Source organism: Moschus berezovskii, chromosome 11, assembly GCF_049115385.1.
Source record: "Moschus berezovskii isolate FMDL1 chromosome 11, NW_MosBer_1.0, whole genome shotgun sequence".
NCBI lineage: Eukaryota > Metazoa > Chordata > Mammalia > Artiodactyla > Moschidae > Moschus > Moschus berezovskii.
The window spans coordinates 92,500,388-92,526,997 of record NC_142470.1 but is presented as its reverse complement, the minus strand read 5'-3'; the positions used below and the strand labels follow the sequence as shown (position 1 = coordinate 92,526,997).

The following is a 26,610-nucleotide window of genomic DNA, read 5'->3' as shown; positions in this document are numbered from 1 at the left end:
CAATGTTAGACCTTACAGCTTCCTAAGCAATGATGTTTTGCTGCCCCCTGCAGTTCCACTGGAGATTACTTCAAAGGCCAGTTAGAGAGTTCTGGCCCTAGGTAGATTTTTCTTCTTCCCCCTTGAAAGCTAAGCCATGGTACTAGCTTCAGAAGCAGGGGCGAGGATGAAAGGCCACGTGTTTTGGGGTCATCATGAATTTATATTTACAACTTCCTTCTCTATAAAGAGAACTAAAATATTCTTAACGCCTGGTTACATTGCTTTTGTATTGCTAAACTGGCTCTTTCCCTCTTTAAACTGATTCAGAACTAAACAGGAGTGTCTTTGTTTTCTTAAAAAAAAGTTTTTGGGTTTTCAAAGTAGAAGTATGATGTATTTTTCTCATTTATCAGGATGTTTGGAGTCCCTTTAACTGCCTTTAGCCTTTGATCCCCCAAGGGCCCTTTTGTAAGACTCCTTCCAAAGCCAGAGCAAGCAAACAGACCTTATTAAGGCAAGGCCAGCCTGGCTTTTCTCAGCTCTGGGAACACACACTCAAACAGCACTGCCTCCAGTGCTCGTGCCTCTTAACAAATACCTACGCTGATCGTGAATTCCATTGGTTCCATCCTGAAAGATGTTTTGATGTTTGCCCTACTGAGAACTTGGGAAACTTAAAATCTTAGACACGAAGATGTTAACTAAAGGCAAATAAAAAATACCTACTTGCTGTATTGTTTTATGAGATTTTGATTCAGAACATCAGAATTCAAAACGTGGGGCTAATCTGAACAACATACTAAGTTTGTAACGCTTTAAATGCTTAATATCATGTAGAAATATATTTGTCTAAATTTCAATGCTGTCTTTAAGGTACTGGAAATATGTATGATGAACCATAACCTTAAAATCATGTTGTTTTAAAAAATGGTGTAAGAGGATGAAGATTTGTACCTTGCCTCCCTGCCTCCTGTTTTTTCCCTTCCAGGGTTTTTAAATAGCTTTGAGGAGTTGCAGGCTGAAGAATGTGGCATCCTCAATGGATGTGAAAACGGCCGCTGTGTCAGGGTGCAGGAGGGTTACACCTGCGATTGCTTTGATGGCTATCACTTGGACATGGCCAAGATGACCTGTGTCGGTAAGAACCATATGTATCTGATGGGAAATTATCCTTTTTCTGGGATGCCCTATGACTGGACAACATATAGTCTAGTATATTAAAGGTTTGCAGCGTTTCAGTTTGGGAAGATGAGAAAAATTCTGGAGGTGGATGGTGGTGATGATTGTATAACAATGTGAAGGTATTTACCATCCACTGAAAATGGTTAATTTTATGTTCTGTATATTTTACCACAATTTTTAAAGAAGTACATAAGAATTCATATAAATAGTACATATGGAGGAAACACCAGAACATTTGGGGTAATTATTTAGACTCTTTTAAATTGAGCTTTTGACTGAGTAGCAAATCGTGTTTTCCCTGGATACCTGACGCCAGCATGAGGGACATATAGATGAAAATACTTCCATTTTGGAGAAAGTTTTAATAAAACTCATGTAGCCGTCTCTTTTACCTTTAAGAGAACAGTAAATGGGTGTTTTTTCCTTCTTGTGTAATTGATGCTGTGTTCATGAGCCTGCTGGCCTCCATGCTGAAAGACCTTTGACTTGCAGGGTTTTGTGGGGGTTTTTTTTTTCTTCCTATTTTTGTGGCTGTTTTTCTCCCTCCTGTAGTTTGCCCACTTCAGTTTTGTTAGTCTCAGTCTGTTGTGGTACAAAAATAGGTAACCCAGGTTGTTACACATGTTTCAAGGGCATGAAAGACTTTCTTTCCTGTGGAAAGAAATCTAAGAAAGTAACTTAAGCCTTGAGAGAAGTTTCTTGGAGGCTCTGTTTCTCTTGACAATGTAACTGTTCTTCTACATCTGCAGAGAGGGATTTAGAAGTAGGATAGTTCTAGTTTTCTTGACTATAAAAACTCAAGCTGACAAAATGGTCCCTGTTATGTCAAATAACAGGGAAAGAAATTCTAGAATCCCTTGGATAATCACCTTTTTGCGATCTGGAAGATCATATTTACCTTGCATAAACAGACAGTAATAGGAAAGACTACGCAGTTTACCGTGGAGAGAGCACAGAGCAGCCGGCTGTGTTTAGGCAGGGCCTCAGGTAACTGTTGATTGTTTCTCCTCCTGGAGTGATGGGAAAGCTTGCTTACCTACGTGGTTTGGCTTACTGCAGATGTCAACGAATGTGATGAGTTGAACAACCGGATGTCTCTCTGCAAGAATGCCAAGTGCATCAACACCGAAGGGTCCTATAAGTGTGTGTGTCTGCCAGGCTTTGTACCTTCTGACAAGCCAAACTACTGCACTCCATTGAATACTGCCTTGAATTTAGACAAAGACAGTGACCTGGAGTAAAAGAGAAGCTAACATAACCTAAGCCTGTATACTCTGCACTGTGTAAAGGAGAAAGAGAAATGTATTATACTTCAGACATTGCACCTAACCCAAAATGCTGGAAATACGGAAACATCATGGAGTTGTATATCCTCAAAAGAGAAAGGATTCAGTGTGAGCCTGAATGGTGTGACAGACCAAATGGACATTTCTCTGGAAAAAAAAAAAACAGTATATATAGTCTGTTCATATGTAAAATTCAGTGGAAAAGAGGCAGAACAGTGCTGTTATTTTAAACAGAAGGTTGTATTATTATGTTTTTGTTTTGATATTTTTTACTATTGCTTGATTAAATCTGGCATTTGAATAGTGGTGGAAATATTTTATAAGATTTTCATTTTGTGGTTATGCAGTTCCTTGGCTACTGTTTCTTTTTCAAATGTCAAGTGCAAAAGTCTTTGATAAAATATTGTTTAAACTATTATAAGTAATGTTACACAGGGTTATGCTATTCCAGGTCTGGAAGATTTTTTAAATCCAAATTGTCCTGTGGAGCAGGCAGTGATTGTTTCAAAACTTTTATACACATTTGGAGAAAAGGACTATATATTTACTATTGTTGTCTGATTTTAATGTCCATTCTTAGCCAAGCTGCTAGTAGGTGTTAATTGGATCCCTTTCCTACATTGAAATGGAAGAACTAATGAATGAGCTTACATTAGTATTGTAATGTATAAAGTAGGACCAGCAAATTTTTAAAAAACTTGATGATCCCAATATATTTACCACTGTATGTTAAAGCAAAATAAATCACCATTTTTTTTTAGAAAATTTCTACCTCAGAGTTATGTCAATGAGCATAAGCATACCAGTTATCCACCCCACCACCAATGGTCTTCTATGAATGTGGAGTCTTTTCCAGGTTAATTATTAAATTTGTTATATGCTTTATGGGTGGAATTGTGTCCCCGGAATTCATGTTGAGTCATGTCCCCTCAATACTGTGGCTGTATTTTTAGATGAGCTAATGACCGTTAAAGAAGGTCTCTGGGGTGGGCCCTGATCCAAGAGGGCTGGTGGTCTTTATATGAAATTAAAACACACATGGGAAACTCATGGGAAGACACAGGGAGCCAACTGCCACTGGCAAGCCAAGGAAGGCGCCAAAGAAGAAAATTCTTCAATACCTTGAACTTTATCGACTGGGGGATTTTTGCAGAAACTAACCAGTGGCCAGCAACTTGGTACGTAAGTGAATATTGAAATGTCTCTGGTCAATAATGGGTTAAGAAACTAAATTGAAGTCACCCCGTCTATAGTATTAATACTTTTGACAGCCCTAGCAAATAAATAACAGGTGGATGTCATAGGAAGAACAGTTTTTGATATCCCAAGCCTTGCTTAATACACATCCACAGTTGTATTATTTAACCTGAATTTCAGAATCATTTTTAATAAAGAATATCTGAGTTTTCAAAAAACAAACTATGCATAGGCATACTCAGCATAAAATATCTCCATCTAACATTTTCTTCTAAGACAGGCTTTTCGATTTTAGTTTCTGCCATAGGAAGAATGGTACACCTAAAATGTCCATGGCCCCTGCTGCCAAGAGTTCCACGACCAGGTGCCAACCACTGTCCCTGCCTTCCCAGGAGCTTGTGCTGGCTGTGCACACCCGCTATCAAGGGGATAATGTTCCAGCATATGCTGAGAGAAGAGATATCCAAACTAAAAGCATTCTTCATGCCAAAACTGTGTTAAACCCACACAAGCTACATAGGGACACTCCCACATATAAAGAGCCCGCCAAGATTACAGTAGATAATTGTTTCTCAACTTACAGAGTAACAGAAATACAGTATAAGCAAAATAAAGCAGCAGAGGAACCATTCCCAGTTAAAAGACCAAGAGAATTCCCCTGAAGGAACAGACTTCTTGAATCTAATCTATACTGAGTTTTAAAAGGAGGTAATGAAAATACTGAAGGAATTAAGAAAGACTATCAACAGAAGTGCAGATTGCTGTAAAAAGGAGCTAGAAACTCTGAGGAGGAGCCAAGAAAAATTAGAAAATTCATTTGCTGAGATGAAAGCTGAGCTCAAGGCAATGAATAGCAGAATGAATATAGTAAGTCCCCTGCATATGAACTGTCGAGTTGTACACTTTCAAAGAGGTGAACGTGTGTTCCATCAGTGTTAGGCGTAAATGCAAATGCAGTTTGCCCTCTGTTTCCTATTGTTGAAGACCCCTCAGCTCTCTCAGCTCCTGTTTCCTCTCCCCTCTCCCGTCAGTAACTCTCGCTTGTTCACTGGATGCCAGCCCCTGTATGCCAGCTGTTGTACTTTACTACTGTACTTTAAGGTACTATAAGATTTAAAAATGCAGAAGAGAGAATATGTGATCTGGAAGATAGAATACAGTAATGGAAATTACCCAATCAGAACAGCAGACAGAAAGCCAAATGAAATATGAGACCTATGGGATAATATAGTGTGCCAATCTATGCAGAATAGAAATTACAAAAGGAGAAAAGAATAGAAAAGGGTATTAAAAGTGTATTTGAAGAAATTATGGAACCTCCATAGTATTCTCCATAGTGGCTGTATCAATTTTTAAAAACTAAGAAGAGAACTACCATATGACCCAGCAATCCCACTCCTGGGCATATACCCAGAGAAAACCATTAATTTAAAAAGATATATGCACCTCAATGTTTATTGCAGCACTGTTTACAATAGCCAGGACATGGGAAGCAATTTAAATGTTCATCAACAGAGGAATGATAAAGATGTAGCACATATATACAATAGAATATTCAGTTCAGTTCAGTTGTGTCCGACTCTCCGCAACCCCATGAATCACAGCACGCCAGGCCTCCCCGTCCATCACCAACTCCAGGAGTTCATTATTACTCAGCCGTAAAAAGCAATGATAATGTGCCATTTGTGGAGATGTGGATAGACCTAGAGGCTGTCACACAGAGTGAAGTCAGTCAGAAAGAGAAAAATATCATTTATTAATTCATATGTGGAAATAGAAAAATGGTACAGGTGAACCTCTCTGCACAGCAGAAAGAAAGTGAAAGTGAAGTTGCTCAGTCATGTCTGACTCTTTGCAACCCCACAGACTGTAGCCTACCAGTTTCCTCCATCCATGGGATTCCCCAGGCAAGAGTACTGGAGTGGATTGTCATTTCCTTCTCCAGGGGATCTTCCTGACCCAGGGATCGAACCCGCATCTCCTGCATTATGGGCAGACACTTTGCCATCTGAGCCAGCAGAGAAATAAAGATAAAGACATACAGGACAAATGTATGGACACCAAGCAGGGCAAGTGGGTGGGTGGGATGAATTGGGAGATTGAAATTGACATATATACACTAATATATATAAAATGCGGAGAAGGCAATGGCAAGCCACTCCAGTACTCTTGCCTAGAAAATCCCATGGATGGAGGAGCCTGGTAGGCTGCAGTCCGTGGGGTCGCTAAGGGTCGGACACGACTGAGCGACTTCACTTTCACTTTTCACTTTCACACACTGGAGAAGGAAATGGCAACCCACTCCAGTGTTCTTGCCTGGAGAATCCCAGGGATGGGGGAGCCTGGTGGGCTTCTGTCTATGGGGTCACACAGAGTCGGACACGACTGAAGTGACGCAGCAGCAGCAGCAGCAGCATATATAAAATGGATAACTAATGGGAACTTCCTGTATAGCACAGGCAACTGTACTCAATGTTCTGTAGTGACCTAAATGGGAAGAAAATCCAAAAAAGATTATGAATGAATGAATCATATAGCTGATTCATTTTGCTCTATGGCAGAAAATAACATTCTAAAGCAACTTCAATAGAATTTTTTTTAAAAGAGGAAATTATGGCTGAAAATTTCTCAAAGCTAAAGAAGGAAACAGATATCCAGATATAGAAAGCACAGAGGTTCCCAAACTAAATGAACCCAAACAGATCTATACCAAGATACTTTATAATAAAAAAGGAAGAAGTTAAATAAAGGATTCTAAAGACCGCAGGAGAAAAAGTTAATTACAAGGGAACCCCCATAAGTTTATCAGCTGATTTCTCTACAGAAATGATGCAGGCGAGAAGGGAGTGGAAAAATATATTGTCTTTTTTTTTTTTAATTTTTATTTGAGGCTAATTATTTTACAATATTATATTGGTTGGTTTTGCCATACATTGACATGAATCTGCCCTGGGTGTACATGAGTTCCCCCTCCCGAACCCCCCTCCCCCCTCCTCCTCCCCTTATCCTCCCTCTGGGTCATCCCCGCATACCAGCCCCAAGCATCCTGTAACATGCATCAACCCTGAACTGGCGATTCGTTTCACATATGATAATATACATGTTTCAGTGCCATTCTCCCAAACCATCCCACCCTCACCCTCTCCCACAGAGTCCCAAAGACTGTTCTATACATCCGTGTCTCTTGCTGTCTCATATACAGGGTTCTCATCTGCATCTTTCTAAATTCCATATATATGTGTTAGTATATTGTATTGGTATTTTTCTTTCTGGCTTACTTCACTCTGTATAATAGGTTCTAGTTTCATCCACCTCATTAGAACTGGTTCAAATGCATTCTTTTTAATGGCTGAGTAATACTCCATTGTGTATATGTACCAAAGCTTTCTTATCCATTCATCCTCAGATGGACATGTAGGTTGCTTCCATGTCCTGGCTATTATAAACAGTGCTGCGATGAATATTGGAGTACATGTTTCTCTTTCAATTATGGTTTCCTCGGTGTGTATGCCCAGGAGTGCGATTGCTGGATCACATGGCAGTTCTATTTCCAGTTTTTTGAGGAATCTCCACACTGTTCTCCATAGTGGCTGTACTAGTTTGCATTCCCACCAACAGTGTAAGAGGGTTCCCTTCTCTCCACACCCTCTCCAGCATTTATTGCATGTAGACTTTTGGATAGCAGCCATTCTGACTGGTGTGAAATGGTATCTCATTGTGGTTTTGATTTGCATTTCTCTGATTATGAGGGATGTTGAGCATTTTTTCATGTGTTTGTTATCCATGTTTATGTCTTCTTTGGAGAAATGTCTGTTTAGTTCTTTGGCTCATTTTTTAATTGGGTCACTTATTTTTCTGGAATTGAGCTGCAGGAGCTGCTTGTATATTTTGGAGATTAATCCTTTATCAGTTGCTTCATTTGCTATTATTTTCTCCCATTCTGAAGGCTGTCTTTTCACCTTGCTTATAGTTTCCTTTGCTGTGCAGAAGCTTTTGATTTTAATTAGGTCCCATTTGTTTATTTTTGCTTTTATTTCCAATATTCTGGGAGGTGGGTCTTGGAGGATCCTGCTGTGATTTATGTCAGAGAGTGTTTTGCCTACGTTCTCCTCTAGGAGTTTTATAGTTTCTGGTCTTACATTTAGCTCTCTAATCCATTTTGAGTTTATTTTGGTGTATGGTGTTAGGAAGTGTTCTAGTTTCATTCTTTTACAAGTGGCTGACCAGTTTTCCCAGCACCACTTGTTAAAGAGACTGTCTTTTCTCCATTTTATATTCTTGCGTCCTTTGTCAAAGATAAGATGTCCATAGGTGCATGGATTTATCTCTGGGCTTTCTATTTTGTCCCATTGATCTATATTTCTGTCTTCATGCCAGTACCATACTGTCTTGATGACTGTGGCTTTGTAGTAGAGCCTGAAGTCCGGCAGGTTGATTCCCCCGGTTCCATTTTTCTTCCTCAAGATTGCTTTGGCTATTCAAGGTTTTATGTGTTTCCATACAAATTGTGAGATTATTTGTTCTAGTTCTGTGAAAAATATCGTTGGTAGCTTGATAGGGATTGCATTGAATGTATAAATTACCTTGGGTAGTATACTCATTTTTACAATATTTATTCTTCCAATCCACGAACACGGTATATTTCTCCATCTATGAGTGTCCTCTTTCATTACTTTCACTAGTGTTTTATAGTTTTCAATGTACAAGTGTTTTGTTTCCTTAGGTAGATATATTCCTAAGTATTTAATTCTTTTCATTGCAATAGTGAATGGAATGGTTTCCTTAATTTCTCTATTTTCTCATTATTAGTGTATAGGAATGCAAGTGATTTCTGTGTGTTGATTTTATATCCTGCAACTTACTGTATTCATTGATTAGCTCTAGTAGTTTTCTGGTAGAGTCTTTAGGGTTTTCTGTGTAGAGGATCATGTCATTAGCGAACAGTGAAAGTTTTACTTCTTCTTTTACAATTTGTATTCCTTTTTTGTCTTTTTCTGCTCTGATTGCTGTAGCCAGAACTTCCAGAACTATGTTGAATAGTAGTGGTGAGAGTGGGCACCCTTTTCTTTTTCCTGACTTTAGGGGAAATGCTTTCAGTTTTTCACCGTTGAGGATAATGTTTGCTGTGGGTTTGTCATATATAGCTTTTATTATGTTGAGGTATGTCCCATCTATTCCCACTTTCTGGAGGGTTTTTATCATAAATGGATGTTGAATTTTGTTGAAGGCTTTCTCTGCATCTATTGAGATGATCATATGATTTTTATTTTTCAGTTTATTAATGTGGTGTATTACATTGATTGATTTGCGAATATTGAAGAATCCTTGCATTCCTGGGATAAAGCCCACTTGGTCATGATGTATGATCTTCTTAATGTGTTGTTGGATTCTGATTGCTAGAATTTTGTTAAGGATTTTTGCATCTATGTTCATCAGTGATATTGGCCTGTAGTTTTCTTTTTTTGTGGGATCTTTACCAGGTTTTGGGATTAGGGTGATGGTGGCCTCATAGAATGAATTTGGAAGTTTCCCTTCCTCAGCAATTTTCTGGAAGAGTTTGAGTAGAATAGGTGTTAGCTCTTCTCTAAAGTTTTGGTAGAATTCAGCTGTGAAGCTGTCTGGACCTGGGCTTTTGTTTGCTGGAAGATTTCTGATTACAGCCTCTAGTTCCATGCTTGTGATGGGTCTGTTCAGATTTTTTATTTCTTCCTGGTTCAGTTTTGGAAAGGTGTACTTTTCTAGGAATTTGTCCATTTCTTCCAGGTTATTCATTTTATTGCCATATAATTGCTGATAGTATTCTCTAATAATCCTTTGTATTTCTGTGTTGTCGGTTGTGATCTCTCCATTTTCATTTCTAATTTTATTGATTTGGTTCTTCTCCCTTTGTTTCTTGATGAGTCTGGCTAGCGGTTTGTCAATTTTATTTACCTTCTCAAAGAACCAGCTTTTGGCTTTGTTGATTTTTGCTATGGTCTCTTGTTTCTTTTGCATTTATCTCTGCCCTTATTTTTACAATTTCTTTCCTTCTACTAACCCTGGGGTTCTTCATTTCTTCCTTTTCTAGTTGCTTTAGATGTAGAGTTAGGTTGTTTAGTTGACTTTTTTCTTGTTCATTGAGGTGTGCCTGTATTGCTATGAACTTCCCCCTTAGCACTGCTTTTACAGTGTCCCAGAGGTTTTGGGTTGTTGTGTTTTCATTTTCATTCATTTCTATGCATATTTTGATTTCTCTTTTGATTTCTTCTATGATTTGTTCATTATTCAGCAGCGTGTTGTTCAGCCTCCATATGTTGGCATTTTTAATAGTTTTTCTCCCATAATTGAGATCTAATCTTACTGCATTGTGGTCAGAAAAGATGCTTGGAATGATTTCAGTTTTTTTCAATTTACCAAGGCTAGATTTATGGCCCAGGATGTGATCTATCCTGGAAAAGGTTCTGTGTGCGCTTGAGAAAAAGGTGAAATTCATTGTTTTGGGGTGAAATGTCCTATAGATATCTATTAGGTCTAACTGGTCTATTGTATCATTTAAAATTTGTGTTTTCTTGTTAATTTTCTGTTTAGTTGATCTATCCATAGATGTGAGTGGGGTATTAAAATCTCCCACTATTATTGCGTTGTTGTTAATTTCCCCTTTCATACTTGTTAGTAATTGTCTTACATATTGTGGTGCTCCTTATGTTGGGTGCATAAATATTTATAATTGTTATATCTTCTTCTTGGATTGATCCTTTGATCATTGTGTAGTTTCCTTCTTTGTCTCTTTTCACAGCCTTTGTTTTAAAGTCTATTTTATCTGATATGAGTATTGCTACTCCTGCTTTCTTTTGGTCTCTATTTGCATGGAATATCTTTTTCCAGCCCTTCACTTTCAGTCTGTATGTGTCCCTCGTTTTGAGGTGGGTCTCTTGTAGACAACATATATGTGGGTCTTGTTTTTGTATCCATTCAGCCAGCCTTTGTCTTTTGGTTGGGGCATTCAACCCATTTACGTTTAAGGTGATTATTGATAAGTATGATCCCGTTGCCATTTTCTTTATTGCTTTGGGTTCGAGTTTATACACCCTTTCTGTGTTTCCTGTCTAGAGAAGATCCTTTAGCATTTGTTGGAGAGCTGGTTTGGTGATGCTGAATTCTCTCAGCTTTTGCTTGTCTGTAAAGCTTTTGATTTCTCCTTCATATTTGAATGAGATCCTTGCTGGGTACAGTAATCTGGGCTGTAGGTTATTTTCTTTCATCACTTTAAGTATGTCTTGCCATTCCCTCCTGGCCTGAAGAGTTTCTGTTGAAAGATCAGCTGTTATCCTTATGGGAATCCCTTTGTGTGTTATTTGCTGCTTTTCCCTTGCTGCTTTTAATATTTGTTCTTTGTGTTTGATCTTTGTTAATTTGATTAATATGTGTCTTGGAGTATTTCACCTTGGGTTTATCCTGTTGGGGACTCTCTGGGTTTCTTGGACTTGGGTGATTATTTCTTTCCCCATTTTAGGGAAGTTTTCAACTATTATCTCTTCAAGTATTCTCTCATGGTCTTTCTTTTTGTCTTCTTCTTCTGGGACTCCTATGATTCGAATGTTGGAGCGTTTAACATTGTCCCAGAGGTCTCTAATATTGTCCTCATTTCTTTTAATTTGTTTTTCTTTTTTCCTCTCTGTTTCATTTATTTCTACAATTCTATCTTCTAGCTCGCTTATCCTGTCTTCTGCCTCTGTTATTCTACTGTTTGTTCCCTCCAGAGTGTTTCTGATCTCATCTATTGCATTATTCATTGTATATTGACTTTTTTATTTCCTCTAAGTCCTTATTAAACCTTTCTTCCATCTTCTCAATCCTTTTCTCCAGGTTATTTATCTGTAACTCCATTTTGCTTTCAAGATTTTGAATCACTTTCACCACCAAAGTTCGAAATTCTTTATCAGGTAGATTCCCTATATCTTCCTCTTTTGTTTGTGTTGGTGGGCATTTATCTTGTTCCTTTACTTGCTGGGTATTTCTCTGCCTCTTCATTTTGCTTATATTGCTTTGCTTGGGGTGGCCTTTCCCTCTTCTGGCAGTTTGTGGAGTTCTCTTTATTATGTAGTTTCCTCTCTGTGTGTGGGGTTGGACGGGTGACTTGTCAAGGTTCCCTGGTTAGGGAAACTTGTGTTGGTGTTCTGGTGGGTGAAGCTGGATTTCTTCTCTCTGGAGTGCAATGAAGTGTCCAGTAATGAGTTATGAGATGTCAGTGGGTTTGGAGTGACTTTGGGCAGCCTGTATATTGAAGCTCAGGGCTATTTTCCTGTGTTGCTGGAGAATTTGCGTGGTATGTCTTACTCTGGAACTTGTTGACCCTTGGGTGGTGCTTGGTTTTAGTGTAGGTATGGAGGTGTTTGATGAGCTCCTATCGATTAATGTTCCCTGGAGTCAGGAGTTCTCTGGTGTTCTCAGAATTCAGGCTTAAGCCTCTTGCCTCTGGTTTTTGGCCTTATTCTTGGAGTAGTCTCTAGACTTCTATATCTGTCATTTCCAAGGTGGTTCCCTCTGTTTTAGCTTCTGTTTGCTGGTCTCTTCAGTGTCTAATTTCCACCCTGATACTAGGGGGCAGGTGGACATTTTTTAAAGGCTCAGTTTTTCAGTCCTGTTCTGGGCAGGGAGGAACGCTGCAGACAAATATCTCTGGCGTCTGTGGGGAGTGCTCACAGCGTCTCGGCCACACTGGGTTTGCCCCCGCTCACAGCTCGTATGCTGTCCCAGTCTACACTGCGCAGGCTCTAGGTTGCTCTGCCAGGAACTGTCTGAGGCCGGCGCTGGGTTGTACGCACTTCTCAGGTCTGAGCATCTCAAGGTCAGTTTCTCGGGTACTCCACAAAGGTGCAGACTTGGTTGGGCCTGCGTTTTGTGCCTTCCCCGGTCCTAGCAGCCCAGGTGACCAGGTGTTTGGCAAGCGCGGTCATTGCAACTTATCGCCTCCCCAGTCCCTGCCACTCGGTTTTCGGGGTGCACAACCAGCGCACCTTCTCAGGTGGATACCGACCTGCCGGAGCCCAAGATGTCTTAATTAGCAACAAGCCTGCCTGCAGTTTGTATCCGATGCCTTTCTGGGGCCATGGTTGCCCCCTCCGGCTCTGGCTGACCTCCCTGCCTGTCTCAGTGGGGGGCGGGGGGGATGGGCTGACTGCAGCGGGCTCGCTCTGCTCAGCCCTTTGTTCTGTGAGTGGGGCTAGCAGAGTCTTAGGTTAGAGCTTTCCGCCTTTTCGTGGGGAAACTATCCCAGTCTGCTTTGCTATCCCCAGTTAGTTCTCTCAGATTGTTCTCACAGCATTCAAGCCAAGTCCTCTCTCAAAGCAGTTCAGCCGGCTCCTCCCTGCCCAGCCCCCACTTGCTAATGGCGTATGCAGGCGTCTGCACTGCTTCTCCGCTGGGAGTTATCGTTTGGCGGGTAATCTGTGGGTTTTAATTATTTCTTTCTTTTTTCCTCCCAATTATGTGGTCCTCTGAGATTCCAAGGCTCATCACAGACTAGCCAGTGAGAGTGTTTCCTGGTGTTCTTGAAACTTCTCTCTCTTTAAAGCCTCCCTTCCCGGAATGGAGCTCCGTCCTTATCTCTTTTGCCTCTCTTTTTATCTTTTATGTTTTTTCCTACCTCCTTTAGAAGACAATGGGCTGCTTTTCTAGGTGCCTGATGTCTTCTGCCAGCATTCAGAAGTTGTTTTGTGGACTTTACTCTGGGTTCAAATGTTCTTTTGATGAATTTGTGGGGGATAGAGTGGTCTCGCCGTCCTATTCCTCCACCATCTTGTTCCTTCTCCAATATATTCAGTCTTGAAATGGAAAAATCTGCAACCTAGAATACTGTACCCAGCAAGATTATCATTTAGAAAAGCAAAAACTAAAAAAAGTACAGCAATACTAAACCTATTCTAAAAGAAATATTAAAAGATATTCTCTAAACAGAAAAGAAGGTGATATGGGAAAGAGGAAATCACAATTGGAAAGTAAATCATATAGTCATTATACAGATCACAAAGGGGGAAAAAACAACCTGTGAAAGTAATGATAAACACAAAGACGGCAAAAGGATAAACATGAAGATGGAAAAAAGGACAAAGTCATAAAGTGTGGGGAAGGAAAGTAAAATTTAGAATCTATTTTTTAAGAATGTTTGAGCCAATATGACTATCAATCATAAAGCAAGTTGATACAGGAAGAACTCAACATACCTGAAAAACAGGGTAATCCCAAATAAAAAAACATACAATAGATTCACAAAAACCAAAAAGAGAATACACACATGAAATCATCAAACCACAAAAAGAAAAAGGAATAAAGAAGAAACATAGAATTAACTGGAAAACAAGGTTTAAAATGGCAATAAATACAGATGTATCAAATAATTATCTTAAATGTCAATGGACTGAATGCTCCAATCAAAAGACAGAAAGGTAGACTAGATTTTAAAAAAACACATGCACAAAACCCCAAGAACCTACAATATGCTGCCTACAAGAGACTCACTTTAGAGGAAAGACACACATAGATTGAAAGTGAGAGGATGGAAAAAGACATTTCATGCAAATAAAAGTGAAAAGAGAGTCATAATACTCATATCAGACAAAACAGACTTTAAAACAAAGGCCCTAAAGAAAGATAAAGAACCACCTATATAATGATAAAAGGATCAATACAAGAAGAGGATTTTTACACTCATCAGCAACACCCAAATCTATAAATACCAACAGAAAAGGAGAAATTGATAGGAATACAATAATAGTAGGAGATTATATAACACCCCATTCATTATCAATGGATGGATCGTCTAGACAGAAAATGAATAAGGCAACAGAGACCCTGAAACATACAATAGAACTGTTAATTGTTATTTTCAAGACATTACATCCAAATAAACAGAATAGAGACTTTTCAAGTGCACATGTAACATTCTCTAGTATTGACCACTTACTAGGGCACAAAATTAATCTCTACCAAGAGTACAGAAATTGTTTCAAGCACCTTATCTGACCACAATGACATGGAAGTAAAAACTAGCCACACAAAAAGAGATGAGAAAAAATGATTACATAAAAACTAAACAACATGCTACTGAAAAACCACTAGGTCAATGAGGAAATCAGAAAGGAAATGAAAAAATACCTTGAGACAAATGACAAAATACAACCATACAAAATCTATGGGATGAAGCAAAAGTGGTTCTTAGAGGAAGTTCCTAGCAATGAACTTGTTCAAAACAGGTTTGTTCCAAAACAGGCCTTCCTCAAAAGAACAGAAAAACCTCAAATAAACAACCTAAACTACCACCTAAAAGAATTAGAAAAGATTAAAACAAAGATCAGAGAGAAAATAAAATAGAGACAAAAAACAAACAAACAAAAAACAATAAAACCAAGAACTGATTCTCTGAAAGGGTAAACAAAATTGAAAATGCTCTGGCCAGGCTCACTGAGAAGAAAAGAGAGATAACCTAAACAAACAAAATAAGACATGAAAAAGGAAAAATTCTCAACTGATACCACAGAAATATAAAAAACCATAAGAGAATACTGTGAACAATTATATGGCAATAAATTTAACAACATAGAAGAAATGGACAAATTCCTAGAAACACATAGCCCAACAAAATTGAATCGAGAACAAGAGTTAACTGAAAGACCAATCACTAGAAGTGAAATAGAATCTGTAACAACAATAGCAACAACAAAAAAATCCGTACAAGAGAAAGCCCAGGACCAGATGGTGTAACAGGCAAACTCTATCAAACATACAAAGAAGAACTTCTACTGATCCTTCTCAAAATGTTTCAAAAGATTAAGAGGAGGGAACACTCCCAAAGACATTCTAAGAAGCCACCATCCCCAGATACCAAAATCAGACAAGTAGACCACCACAAAAGAAAATTATAAGCCAATATCTTTGATGAATATAGATGCAAAAATTCAACAAAATATTAGCAAACCAAGTCAAACAACATATAAAAAGGTCACATATCACAACCAAGTAGGACTTATTCCAAGTACATGAGGATGGCTCCACATATGGAAATCAGTGTAATATACCACATTAACAAAAGAAAAGTAAAAAATCACATTATTGTCTCAATAGATATAAAAAAAATTGATAAAATTCAACATCCATTTATAATACTCTTACCAAAGTGGGTAAGGAGAGAAGATATCTCAACATCATAAAAGCTATTTATGACAAACCCACAGCTAGCACAGTACTCAATGATGAAAGCTAAAAGTCTTGCTAAAATCTGGAATAAAACGAGAATGCTCCCACTCGCACCACTTCTCTTCAACATAGTATTGAAAGCTGTAGCCCCAGCAAACAAACAAGGAAAAGAAGTAAAAGGTATCTAAATTTTAGGAAGAGAAGAGGTAAAGCTGTCACTATAGTAGATGACATGATACTGTATATAGAAAATCCTATGGACTCCACACAGACTCTACTAGAACTGATAAATGAATTCAGCAAAGTGTAGGATACAAGATTAACATTCGGAAATCAGTTGCATTTCTTTATACTAACAATGAAATATCAGAGAATTCTTAAAAACTCTTCTGAAATCACCAAGGAATAAATGTGAAAAAGGAGGTGAAACTGAGAACTATAAAACATTAATGAAGGAAATTAAAGAGGATTCAAACACATGGAAAGATAGCCCATGCTCTTCAATTGGAAAGATTAATATTGTTAAAATGGCCTTACTATTCAAAGCAATCTACAGATTTAATGCAATCCATATCAGATTCTCCCTTCTGGAGAAGGGAATGGCAATCCACTCCAATATTCTTGCCTAGAGAATCCCATGGAGAGAAGAGCCTGGCGGGCTACAGTCCACAGGGTCGCAAAGAGTTGGACACAACTGAGCGACTAACACTACTACTACTATCAAATTAACTGACATTTTTCACAGAACTAGAATAAAGAACCCAAAATTCATATGGAACCATAAAAGACTCAGAATTGCCAAAGCAATACTGAGGGGAAAAAAGGCAAAGCAGGAAGCATAACCCTCCCACACTCAGGCAATACTGCAAAATGACAGAAATCAAAACAGTGTGATACTGGTACAAAAACAGACATACAGATCAATGGAACAGAATAGAGGGCCCTGGAATAAGCCCACACTCCTATGGTCAATTAATCTTCAACACAGGAGGCAATAATATAAAATTAGAAAAGTGAAAGTGAAGTCCCTCAGTCGTGTCCAACTCTTTGCCACCCCACGGACTGTAGCCTACCAGGCTCCTGCATCCATGGGATGTTCCAGGCAAGAATACTGGAGTGGGTTGCCATTTCCTTCTCCAGGAGATCTTCCTGACCCAGGGATTGAACCTGGGTCTCACACATTGTAGGCAGATTCTTTTACCGTCTGAGCCACCAGGGAAACTGGGCAAGTCTTTTTAGCAAATAGTGCTGGGAAAGTTGGAGAGCTGGATCTAAATCAATGAAGTTAGAACACACCCTCTCACCATGCACAAAAATAAACTCAAAATGGCTTAAGGACTTAAACATAAGACATGACACCATAAAACTCCTAGAAGAAAGCATAAGCAAAACATTCTCTGACATAAATCGTACCAGTGTTGTCTTAGGTCAGTCTCCCAAGGTAACAGAAGTAAAAACAAAACCAAGCAAATGGGACCTAATCATACTTACAAGCTTTTGCACGTCAGAGGAAACCATTAACAAAATGAAAAGACGACCTATGAAATGGGAGAAAATATTTGCAAGTGAAAGTCTCTCACACCTGACTCTTTGCAACCCCATGGATTATAGCATCCATGGAATTCTCCAGGTCAGAACACTGGAGTGGGTAGCCTTTCCCCAGGGGATCTTCCCAACCCAGGGATCGAACCCAGGTCTCCCACATTGCAGGTGATTCTTTACCAGCTAAGCCACAAGTGAAGCCCAAGAATACTGGAGTGGGTAGCCTATCCCTTCCCCAGAGGATCTTCTCAACCCAGGAATTGAACTGGGGTCTCCTGCATTGCAGGCAGATTCTTTACCATCTGCGCTATCAGGGAAGCCCAATTTGCAAGTGAGGATACCAACAAAGGTTTAATCTTCAAAATATACAAACAGCTCATACAATTCAACAGAAAAATCACACAATCCAATTAAAAAATGAGCAGATCTAAACAGACATCTCTCCAAAGAAGACATATAGATGGCCAGTAGGCACCTGAAAAGATGCTCAACATCAATAATTATTAGAGAAATGCAAATCAAAGCTACAATGAGGTACTACCTCATACCGGTCAGAATGCCATCATTAAAAAGTCTACAAGTAATAAATGCTGAAGAGGGCATGGAAAAAAGGGAACCCTCCTACACTGTTGGTGGGAATGTAAATTGTTGCAGCCACTATGGAAGACAGTATGGAGGTTCCTCAGAAAACTAAAATTACCATATGATCGAGCAATGCCACTCCTGGGCATATATCTGGACTAAACTGTAATTCAAAAAGACACATGCACCCCTATATTCACAGCAGCACTGTTCACAATAGTCAAGATGGGGAAACCAGCTAAATGTCCACTGACAGATGAATAGGTAAGATATGGTACATAAATACAGTAAAATACTACTCAGCCATAAAAAAAATGAAATAATGCCATTTGCTGCAACATGAATGCAACTCGAGATTATCATACTTAGAAAGAGAAAGACAAATACCACGTGATAAAATTTATGTTTGGACTCTAAAATATGGCACAGATGAACCTATCTACAAAACAGAAATTGATTCATAGACATGGAGAACGGACTTGCCAAGGGGGAAGGAAAGAGGGAGGGGGATAGACTGGGAGGTTCAGGTTAGTAGATGCAAACTATTAGGTTTAGAGTGAGTAAACAACGAGGTCCTATTGAACGTCACAGGGAACCATATCTAATCTGACATAAACCATAATGGGAAAAGAATATATATGTATATAACTGAGTCACTTTGTACAGCAGAAATTAGCACAACATTGTAAATCAACTATACTTCAGTTAAATAAATGTCCATGTCCTAACTCCTAGAACCTGTGAATGTTACCACATATGTCAAAAGGGAATTAAGGTTAGTAATCAGCTGGCCTTAAAGTAGAGATTATTTAGATGGGCCCCGTGTAACTACAAGAATGGTGGCAGGAGAGGAGCCTCACGGGATGTGTGACTATGGAAGAAGTCAAATGGGACATGAGACTGCTTGCCACGGGTAGCTTTGAAGGTGGGGCAAAGCGGGGAGACAGCAGGAGCCAAAAAATGTGGATAGCCTCAAGCAGCTGGAAAAGGCACGGTGCAGTTATTGTCGTCTGGAGCCTCCAGAATGCTATGCTGCAGATACCTTGATTTTAGTCTAGTGAAGCTTGCGTCAACCTCTAACCTGTATCACTGTAAGATAACAAATGTGTGTTGTTTGAAGCCACTTAAGTTTCTGGTTATCTGTTGCAGCAGCACTGGAAAGCTAAAACAATACCCCAGCATCATAGAAGGTACCTATCAACAGTGTTCAACTAACATTTATATAGGAAAAATGTATACCCCCCACAATTCAGTATAGCATTGTAAATGATGTTGGCACAGTCCCAAGTTATATTCCAAATATAGTAGTTGGAATCACAGATGTTTGAAGAGCCCAAGCACTACCAACCAAGTGGATGTGCCCTGGGACACTGAAAGGCCTAGCCTGCTGATCAGTGTGACCAGCCCCGGCTCCCGTGCTGCTCTTGAATGCATTTCCACAGTGTTTCCCATGGCCGTCGAGCTCTTGTGTTCTCCTGGTGATACGGAGTCACAACGCTGAGCACGTGTCCAGTTGTGGAAAAGGAACCCATGTGAGTGGGTCACAGCAGAAAAGACCACTTACTGCACACTAAGGAAACTTCACTGATGATCGAGGTGTTTTGAGCATAATAAATAATAGTATCACTACATTGTGTTTTGTTTCTAGGAAACGGGGGGATTTTGGCTGCGTGCATTCATGATAAGTCACTTTAGTTGTCTCTGACTCTTTGTGGCCCCTTGGACTGTAGCCCCTCCCAGGTTCCTCTGTCCATGGGATTCTCCAGGCAAGAATATTGGAGTGGGTGGCCATGCCCTTCTCCAGGGGATCTTCCCAACCCAGGGATGGAATTGTCGCTTTTAAATCTCCTGCACTTGCAAGCAGGTTCTTTACCACCAGGGCCACCCGAGAAACCTATTTTAGTTGCAGTGTATCAAATTCTTTTAGCATTTTCACACAGAAACTTTAATTTTTCACAGATAACTGACAGTAACCAGGAGATGCCTTTATATGTGATTAAGATGCAGAGACAAAATAGAAGTTACAGCTCAAGCTAAGCTTTGTTTTACAGTCCTAGAAGGAAAGTTTCTGTGGTATGTATGACTCTTTTAGCTCTTTTCAGCCCAGTTGTCCTCCAAGTCTCAAGTTTGGGATTCTGTGGCTGTCCTCCTATTTCATCAGCCATGAAGAGACAGGCATGCAGTAAGTGCCTTCTAGTCCAAGTTTACATAGCCCATTATGGTAATATATGTGTTTTCCAACTGTGTGAATAAGAGGTCTCTTCCTCTGTCCATCCACAGGACTGTTTCTGTAGCATAAAATACTAGCAATCAGTAATGTTCTGTACTTTCGGCATAAAAATCAAATACTGCTCCAAAACTAGACCTGGCTATCTAATTTAAGCCTATGCAATTTGAATTTACATTCTTTTTATTTTATTTTTTCTTTTTTTTAAGTAATTTATTTTTTATTGGAGGCAAATTATTTTACAATATTATATTGGTTGGTTTTGCAATATATTGACATGAATTCGCCCCGGGTTTACATAAGTTTCCCCTCCTGAACCCCCCTCCCACCTCCCTCCTCCCTTTATCCTCCCTCTGGGTCATCCCCGCACGCCAGCCCCGAGCATCCTATAACATGCATCGACCCTGAACTAGTGATTCGTTTCACATATGACAACATACGTGTTTCAATGCCATTCTCCCAATCATCCCACCCTCACCCTCTCCCACAGAGTCCCAAAGACTGTTCTATACATCTGTGTCTCTTTTGCTGTCTCGTATACAGGGTTATCATTTGCATCTTTCTAAATTCCATATATATGCGTTAGTATACTGTACTGGTGTTTTTCTTTCTGGCTTACTTCACTCTGTATAATAGGCTCCAGTTTCATCCACCTCATTAGAACTGATTCAAATGTATTCTTTTTAATGGCTGAATAATACTCCATTGTGTATATGTACCAAAGCTTTCTTATCCATTCGTCTGCAGATGGACATCTAGGTTGCTTCCATGTCCTGGCTATTATAAACAGTGCTGCGATGAACATTGGAGTACATGTGTCTCTTTCAATTCTGGTTTCCTCGGTGTGTATGCCCAGGAGTGCGATTGCTGGATCATATGGCAGTTCTATTTCCAGTTTTTTGAGGAATCTCCACACTGTTCTCCATAGTGGCTGTACTAGTTTGCATTCCCACCAACAGTGTAAGAGGGTTCTTTTCTCTCCACATATTCTGCACAGCAAAGGAAACTATAAGTAAGGTGAAAAGACAGCCTTCGGAATGGGAGAAAATAATAGCAAATGAAGCAACTGATAAAGGATTAATCTCCAAAATATACAAGCAGCTCCTGCAGCTCAATTCCAGAAAAATAAATGACCCAATCAAAAAATGGGCCAAAGAACTAAACAGACATTTCTCCAGAGAAGACATAAAGATGGCTAACAAACACATGAAAAAATGCTCAACATCCCTCATAATCAGAGAGATGCAAATCAAAACCACAATGAGATGCCATTTCACACCAGTCAGAATGGCTGCTATCCAAAAGTCCACGTGCAATGAATTTACATTCTTGAACTCTGCCATATTAGTTGAAATGAGTACTAAGTACAAATCCAGCAAAGCAAACCCTTAACTTTTTTTTTTTTGTACAACCTCATCATGTCTCTAAAAAAAATGTTTATAGATTCAAAAGAATGCCATAATTTAGATTTAGTGTTTTCACACACAAGAGACTATTTCCTAATCTAATATATATTTGAATTCTCCTGCTATATCTTAATGTTCTCATGTTGGCAGAAACAACTCTAAATGTGAAAAAATGAGGTTCATGAACATTTCAGTTAGGTCAGCAGTGCAAGAAGACAGTCAATGCCACATGACTGTTAATGCCATGTGCCCCACTTTGTGGGGAGAAGCCATAACCATAGATTTAGGAATTGCTCTCATAAGTGCAGCACTAAAGCACTTTCTAATCATCTCAACTCTCAAATAAGAATGATGTAAACATATATTAGAGCACCTAGGATTTTCTACTCAAACCTCTGGCAAGAAGAGAGGTAAGATTCTAGTCAATCTGGGGACAAGGTGGTGGAATAGAAAGACCTGAGCTCACCTCCTCTCATGAAAACACCAAAATCACAACTGCTGAACAACGATGCATTGACAATAAAGGACTGGCACCTACCAAAAAAGTATTTTTCCAAAGATAAAGGAAAAGTCACAGTGAGATGCTAGGAGGGGCACATTTATGATATAATCTTATACCCACCACTTGGACAACCCACAAACTGGAAAGTAATTATATTGCAGAAATTCTCACAGAAGTGAGAGCTCTGAGCCCCACATCAGGCTCTGCAGTCTAGGGGGTCTGATATCAGCAGGAGGAGCCCCATGAACATTGGCTTTGAAGGCCAGCAGGGTTTGATAACAGGAGCTCCACAGGAGGAGGAGAAACAGAAATGTCATTCTTGGAGGGCACACACAAGCCTTTATGTGCACCAGGACCCAGGGGAAAAAGCAGTGACTTCATAGGGGCCTTGGCTAGACCTACATGCTGGTCTTCGAGGGTCTCCTGGGGAGCTAAGGGCAGCTGTGGCTCACTGCAGGGACAAGGACTCTAGTCGTAGAGTTACTGGCTAATCACTGGAATGATCCCTTCATGGATCACATTCTAGGTGTAGTGAAGAGGCTTGTATAACTCAATGAAGCTATGAGTCATGCCGTGCAAGGCCACTCAAGGTGGACAGGTCATAGGGAAGAGTTCTGACAAAATGTGGTCCACTGGAGAAGGAAATGGCAAACCACTCCAGTATTCTTGCTGTAAGAATCCCATGAATAATATAAAAAGGCAAAAAGATATGACACCAGAAGATACACCCCTCGGGTCAAAAGGTTTCTGATATGCTACTGGGGAAGAGTTGAGGGCAATTACTAATAGCTCCAGAAAGAATGAAGCAGTTAGGCCAAAGCAGAAATGACATTCAGTTGTGAATGTGTCTGGTAGTAAGAGTAATGTCCAATACTGTAAAGAACAATATTGCCTAGGATCCTGGAATGTTAGGTCCATGTATCAAAATAAATTGGATATGGTCAAGCCACGGGCTTTCCCAGGTGGTGCTGGTGGTAAAGAACTTGCCTGCCAGTGCAGGTAGACATACGAGATGCAGGTTCGATCCCTGGGTGAGCTTGTTTTGTACCATCTCCCAGAAACCCAATTTTCATCCTACCTCTTTTGTAGACTGGTGGGTTTTACATTGTAGTGCCTGACTCACTGGACTATAAAGAAAGCTGAGCACCAAAGAATTGATGCTATTGAACTGTGGTGTTAGAGAAGACTGTTGAGAGTCCCTTGGACTGCAAGGAGATCCAATCAGTCCGTCCTGAAGGAAATCAGTCCGAACATTCATTGGAAGGATTGATGCTGAAGCTGAAACTCCAATACTTTGGCCACCTGATATGAAGAACTGACTCATTGGAAAAGACCCCGATGCTGGGAAAAATTGAAAGCAGGAGGAGAAGGGGACAACAGAGGAGGAGATGGTTGTATGGCATCACCGACTCTATGGACATGAGTTTGAGTAAGCTCCGGGAGTTGGTGATGGACAGGGAGGCCTGGCGGGCTGCAGTCCATAGGGTCGCAAAGAGTCGGACATGACTGAGACGACTGAACTGAACTGAGTCCAAGATGGCAGACAAGTCAACTTCAACTGGACCTTGATTCTCAATCAGCAAGCTAAGTGACATACCCAGAGGTGCCATGACAGTTGCAAAGCAGGGTCAAAAGACCAGAAAGTGGGTGGTGGCCCAATTCCTGGAAACCCCCACCCTTCCCCAAAATAGCTGGAATAATCCTTCCACTCATTAGCCTATGAAGTTACCCACCCACAGAAACTAACCGCGCCACACTGCCCAGCTGCAGCACCCGTCCTCTGCAGTGGCCCACACTCTGTCCATGGAGTGTGTTTCTCTCTAAATAAATCTAGTTCTTAGCTATCACTTTGTCTCTCATTGAGTTCTTTCTGGGATGAGACATTAAGAACCTGAGCTTCATTAGGTTCTGAAACTAGGTATTGTGGGTTTTGGCTGGGTTCAAGTCCCAGCACATGGGTTCAGGTCCCAACCTGAGGGAAACAGTTTCATACCCCTGACACAGGAGTTTCTACGAGAAATACAAAACCCTTTATTCTTATAACCTCTGGAATGCCACTGGTTAAAACATAGGGAAGATCCTCAAAAGTGTTTGTAGATAGATTGACAAAATGGGAAGCCATGGGTCTGACTAAACTAAGCATAGCTAATATTCAGAACCTGATAGGAATTTCAGAAGAAACCTTCTCCCCCAAACTAAATGAGGAAAAGTAACACTCTGCAACATAAGTAAATGGGTCCTTGAATATCATTGAGGCAGTCTCCCAATTCTTTGGGAAAAAACCAAACCAAACCTGTCCTTTGTTTACAAATGTAGTATTTACATGACCAGAAGTATGTCTCCAAAACTAATCCAAAGCCCACCAGTCTTTCTGCCACTCCCAAAACCTTCTCAATTAATCTCAAGAGGCTTGTAAGTATTAAACAAAGGAAAAACAAAGTCATCCTAGAAAAAGCTTACATGTATCTTTGAGATGCAAATGTCCTATCTGGTCTTCAAAAGAACCCTCATTTCTGCTGTCCTTCTAAAATGCAAATTTTAAAAAGAAGGTAAAATAAAACTTGTTTTCCATAAATATTAGTTTAAAAGGGTTCGGCCATCTCAGTCCATAAGTATGGTTATAATTTTTAGGGTTTCATGCTAAAAAAAATATTACTGGCTTTAATCTGTGTTTTCCAGGTGTTAAAAAATCCTTCTCCTTAAACTAATTATGACTTAGAGTAATTTGGTAAATTATACCTCTGTAAGCTGATGGAGGGACTGATGCTAAAGCTGAAACTCCAATACTTTGGCCACCTCATGCGAAGAGTTGACTCACTGGAAAAGACTCTGATGCTGGGAGGGATTGGGGGCGGGAGGAGAAGGGGATGACAGAGAGTGAGATGGCTGGATGGCATCACCGACTCGATGGACATGAGTTTGAGTGAACTCCGGGAGTTGGTGATGGACAGGGAGGCCTGGCCTGCTGTGATTCATGGGGTCGCAAAGAGTCGGACACGACTGAGCGACTGAACTGAAGCAGAATTTAAACGTTTATTTTTTTCTCTACCTAGTTGATCCTGCCAGTGGCATATGCTTATCTCAAAGACACACATGTCCAAGTATGCACAGCTGGTACAGTGAAACTGCAGATAGGTCATTAAATCAGTTATGGCTCCTTTGGTCACCCAATTATTGCAACTGGATTACAACCAGTTATACTAATCATTGTTTTAATTTGTTCTTTGTTTCCAAACTATGCTTTATCATCTCCCTGCTGCACTGTGTTTTTGTCAGTGTTGCAAGCTGTAATACTTATATCCTGTCTAATATATGAGTGTTGTTTCTTACAGTACCCAGTGTGTAACCAAGCCTCCAATAAAACCTCTATGGCTAAACATCTTGAGGAAATCACATTTACAGCATAATATAATTGTAATAGTGTGATTCTAGGTATGGGAACAGGCAACAAGGGAAAATGTCTCCTGGATCACAGACAAGATCCAAAGAATTGTTAATTATTGATAGGAGTCTAATCCAAAACTTAGCACCTGGAATGGCATGTCAAAATTTTTCTCCTGATCTGGGATGAACCTCCCAGTGCCATGGGACAAAATATGATTATGAAACATCTCCCAAATCTTGGTCAAATTTCTTACCGAGAGGAAAGGATCTGAGGTAGCCCTCTAACATGAGCCAGTGAGCCCTGAGGAAACTCAGGAAGGAGAAAAGTACCTGCTATCCAGCATCCATCAGACTACTGCTACTCCCTATGGAGAGCCCTGAGGAAACTTGGGATACAGGCCCCAGATAGCAGAGGTGCATATCAAGGAAATGATTTCAGTAATCCCAGATTCTTACGTCTTCCCATACATAGAAAAGCACCGAATTCCTTAACTTGAGGTATTGCCTGCTGGGCTTGAAGTCCTCAAAATTCCCACCAAATAAAACCTTAACTTTTAGGTTTTAAATATTTTTTAAGTCTACAGGCATAAAATAGAAACTTCCCATATAGGATCAGAAGAAGTAACATTGGGAACATTGGCACCAATGGCAGACATTACCAGAGAGATTCATCTGTTAAGACATAACCAGAAACAATTAGAATGGTCATTGGTCCTTTTTTCCCCCACAAGATTATGGGATGGACAGTGACAGTGGGAAATTGTTATAGGGAAGAATTGAGTCCATGTTGTACCTGTTTATTTAAGTTTAACTTTTGCTTCTCATTGCTTTTGTTCACTAAAAGGATACTGTCCATACATAATGGCTTGCCTTGGGGAACCCTATCCACTCTGCCCAAGTGTTAAACCAAAATGCCTTTGTTTAGAGCCCTGTCCACCTGTGGATGGCTACAGGAAATAAGAAATTAACACTTCCCTGTCCCGAGGCTAGCTATTCCAGGAGATGTTTTTAAGATTCATGGCCATTTAAACTTTACCTCCTTACCTCTCCCCAGCCCCCGCCACACACACACACATCATTCTATAAAAGAATCTGGCATCCAGACCCAGATAAGATGGTTATTTTAGACATGAGTCTGCCATCTTGGGC

The 26,610-nt window shown here is 39.9% G+C and overlaps 1 protein-coding gene across 16 annotated transcripts in view; it reads left to right on the top strand.

The window, feature by feature from the left end:
* LTBP1 (latent transforming growth factor beta binding protein 1) overlaps positions 1-2,763 on the top strand; it is a 461,939-nt gene extending 459,176 nt beyond the window's left edge. For all 16 annotated transcript variants that reach the window (XM_055400890.2, XM_055400894.2, XM_055400891.2 and 13 more), the window contains 2 exons: positions 971-1,120; positions 2,224-2,763. In XM_055400890.2, coding sequence (XP_055256865.2) covers positions 971-1,120; positions 2,224-2,405 — 332 coding nt within the window. In that variant the 3' untranslated portion in view covers positions 2,406-2,763. The remainder of the gene's footprint in view (positions 1-970; positions 1,121-2,223) is intronic.
* Positions 2,764-26,610: the final 23,847 nt, after the last annotated feature.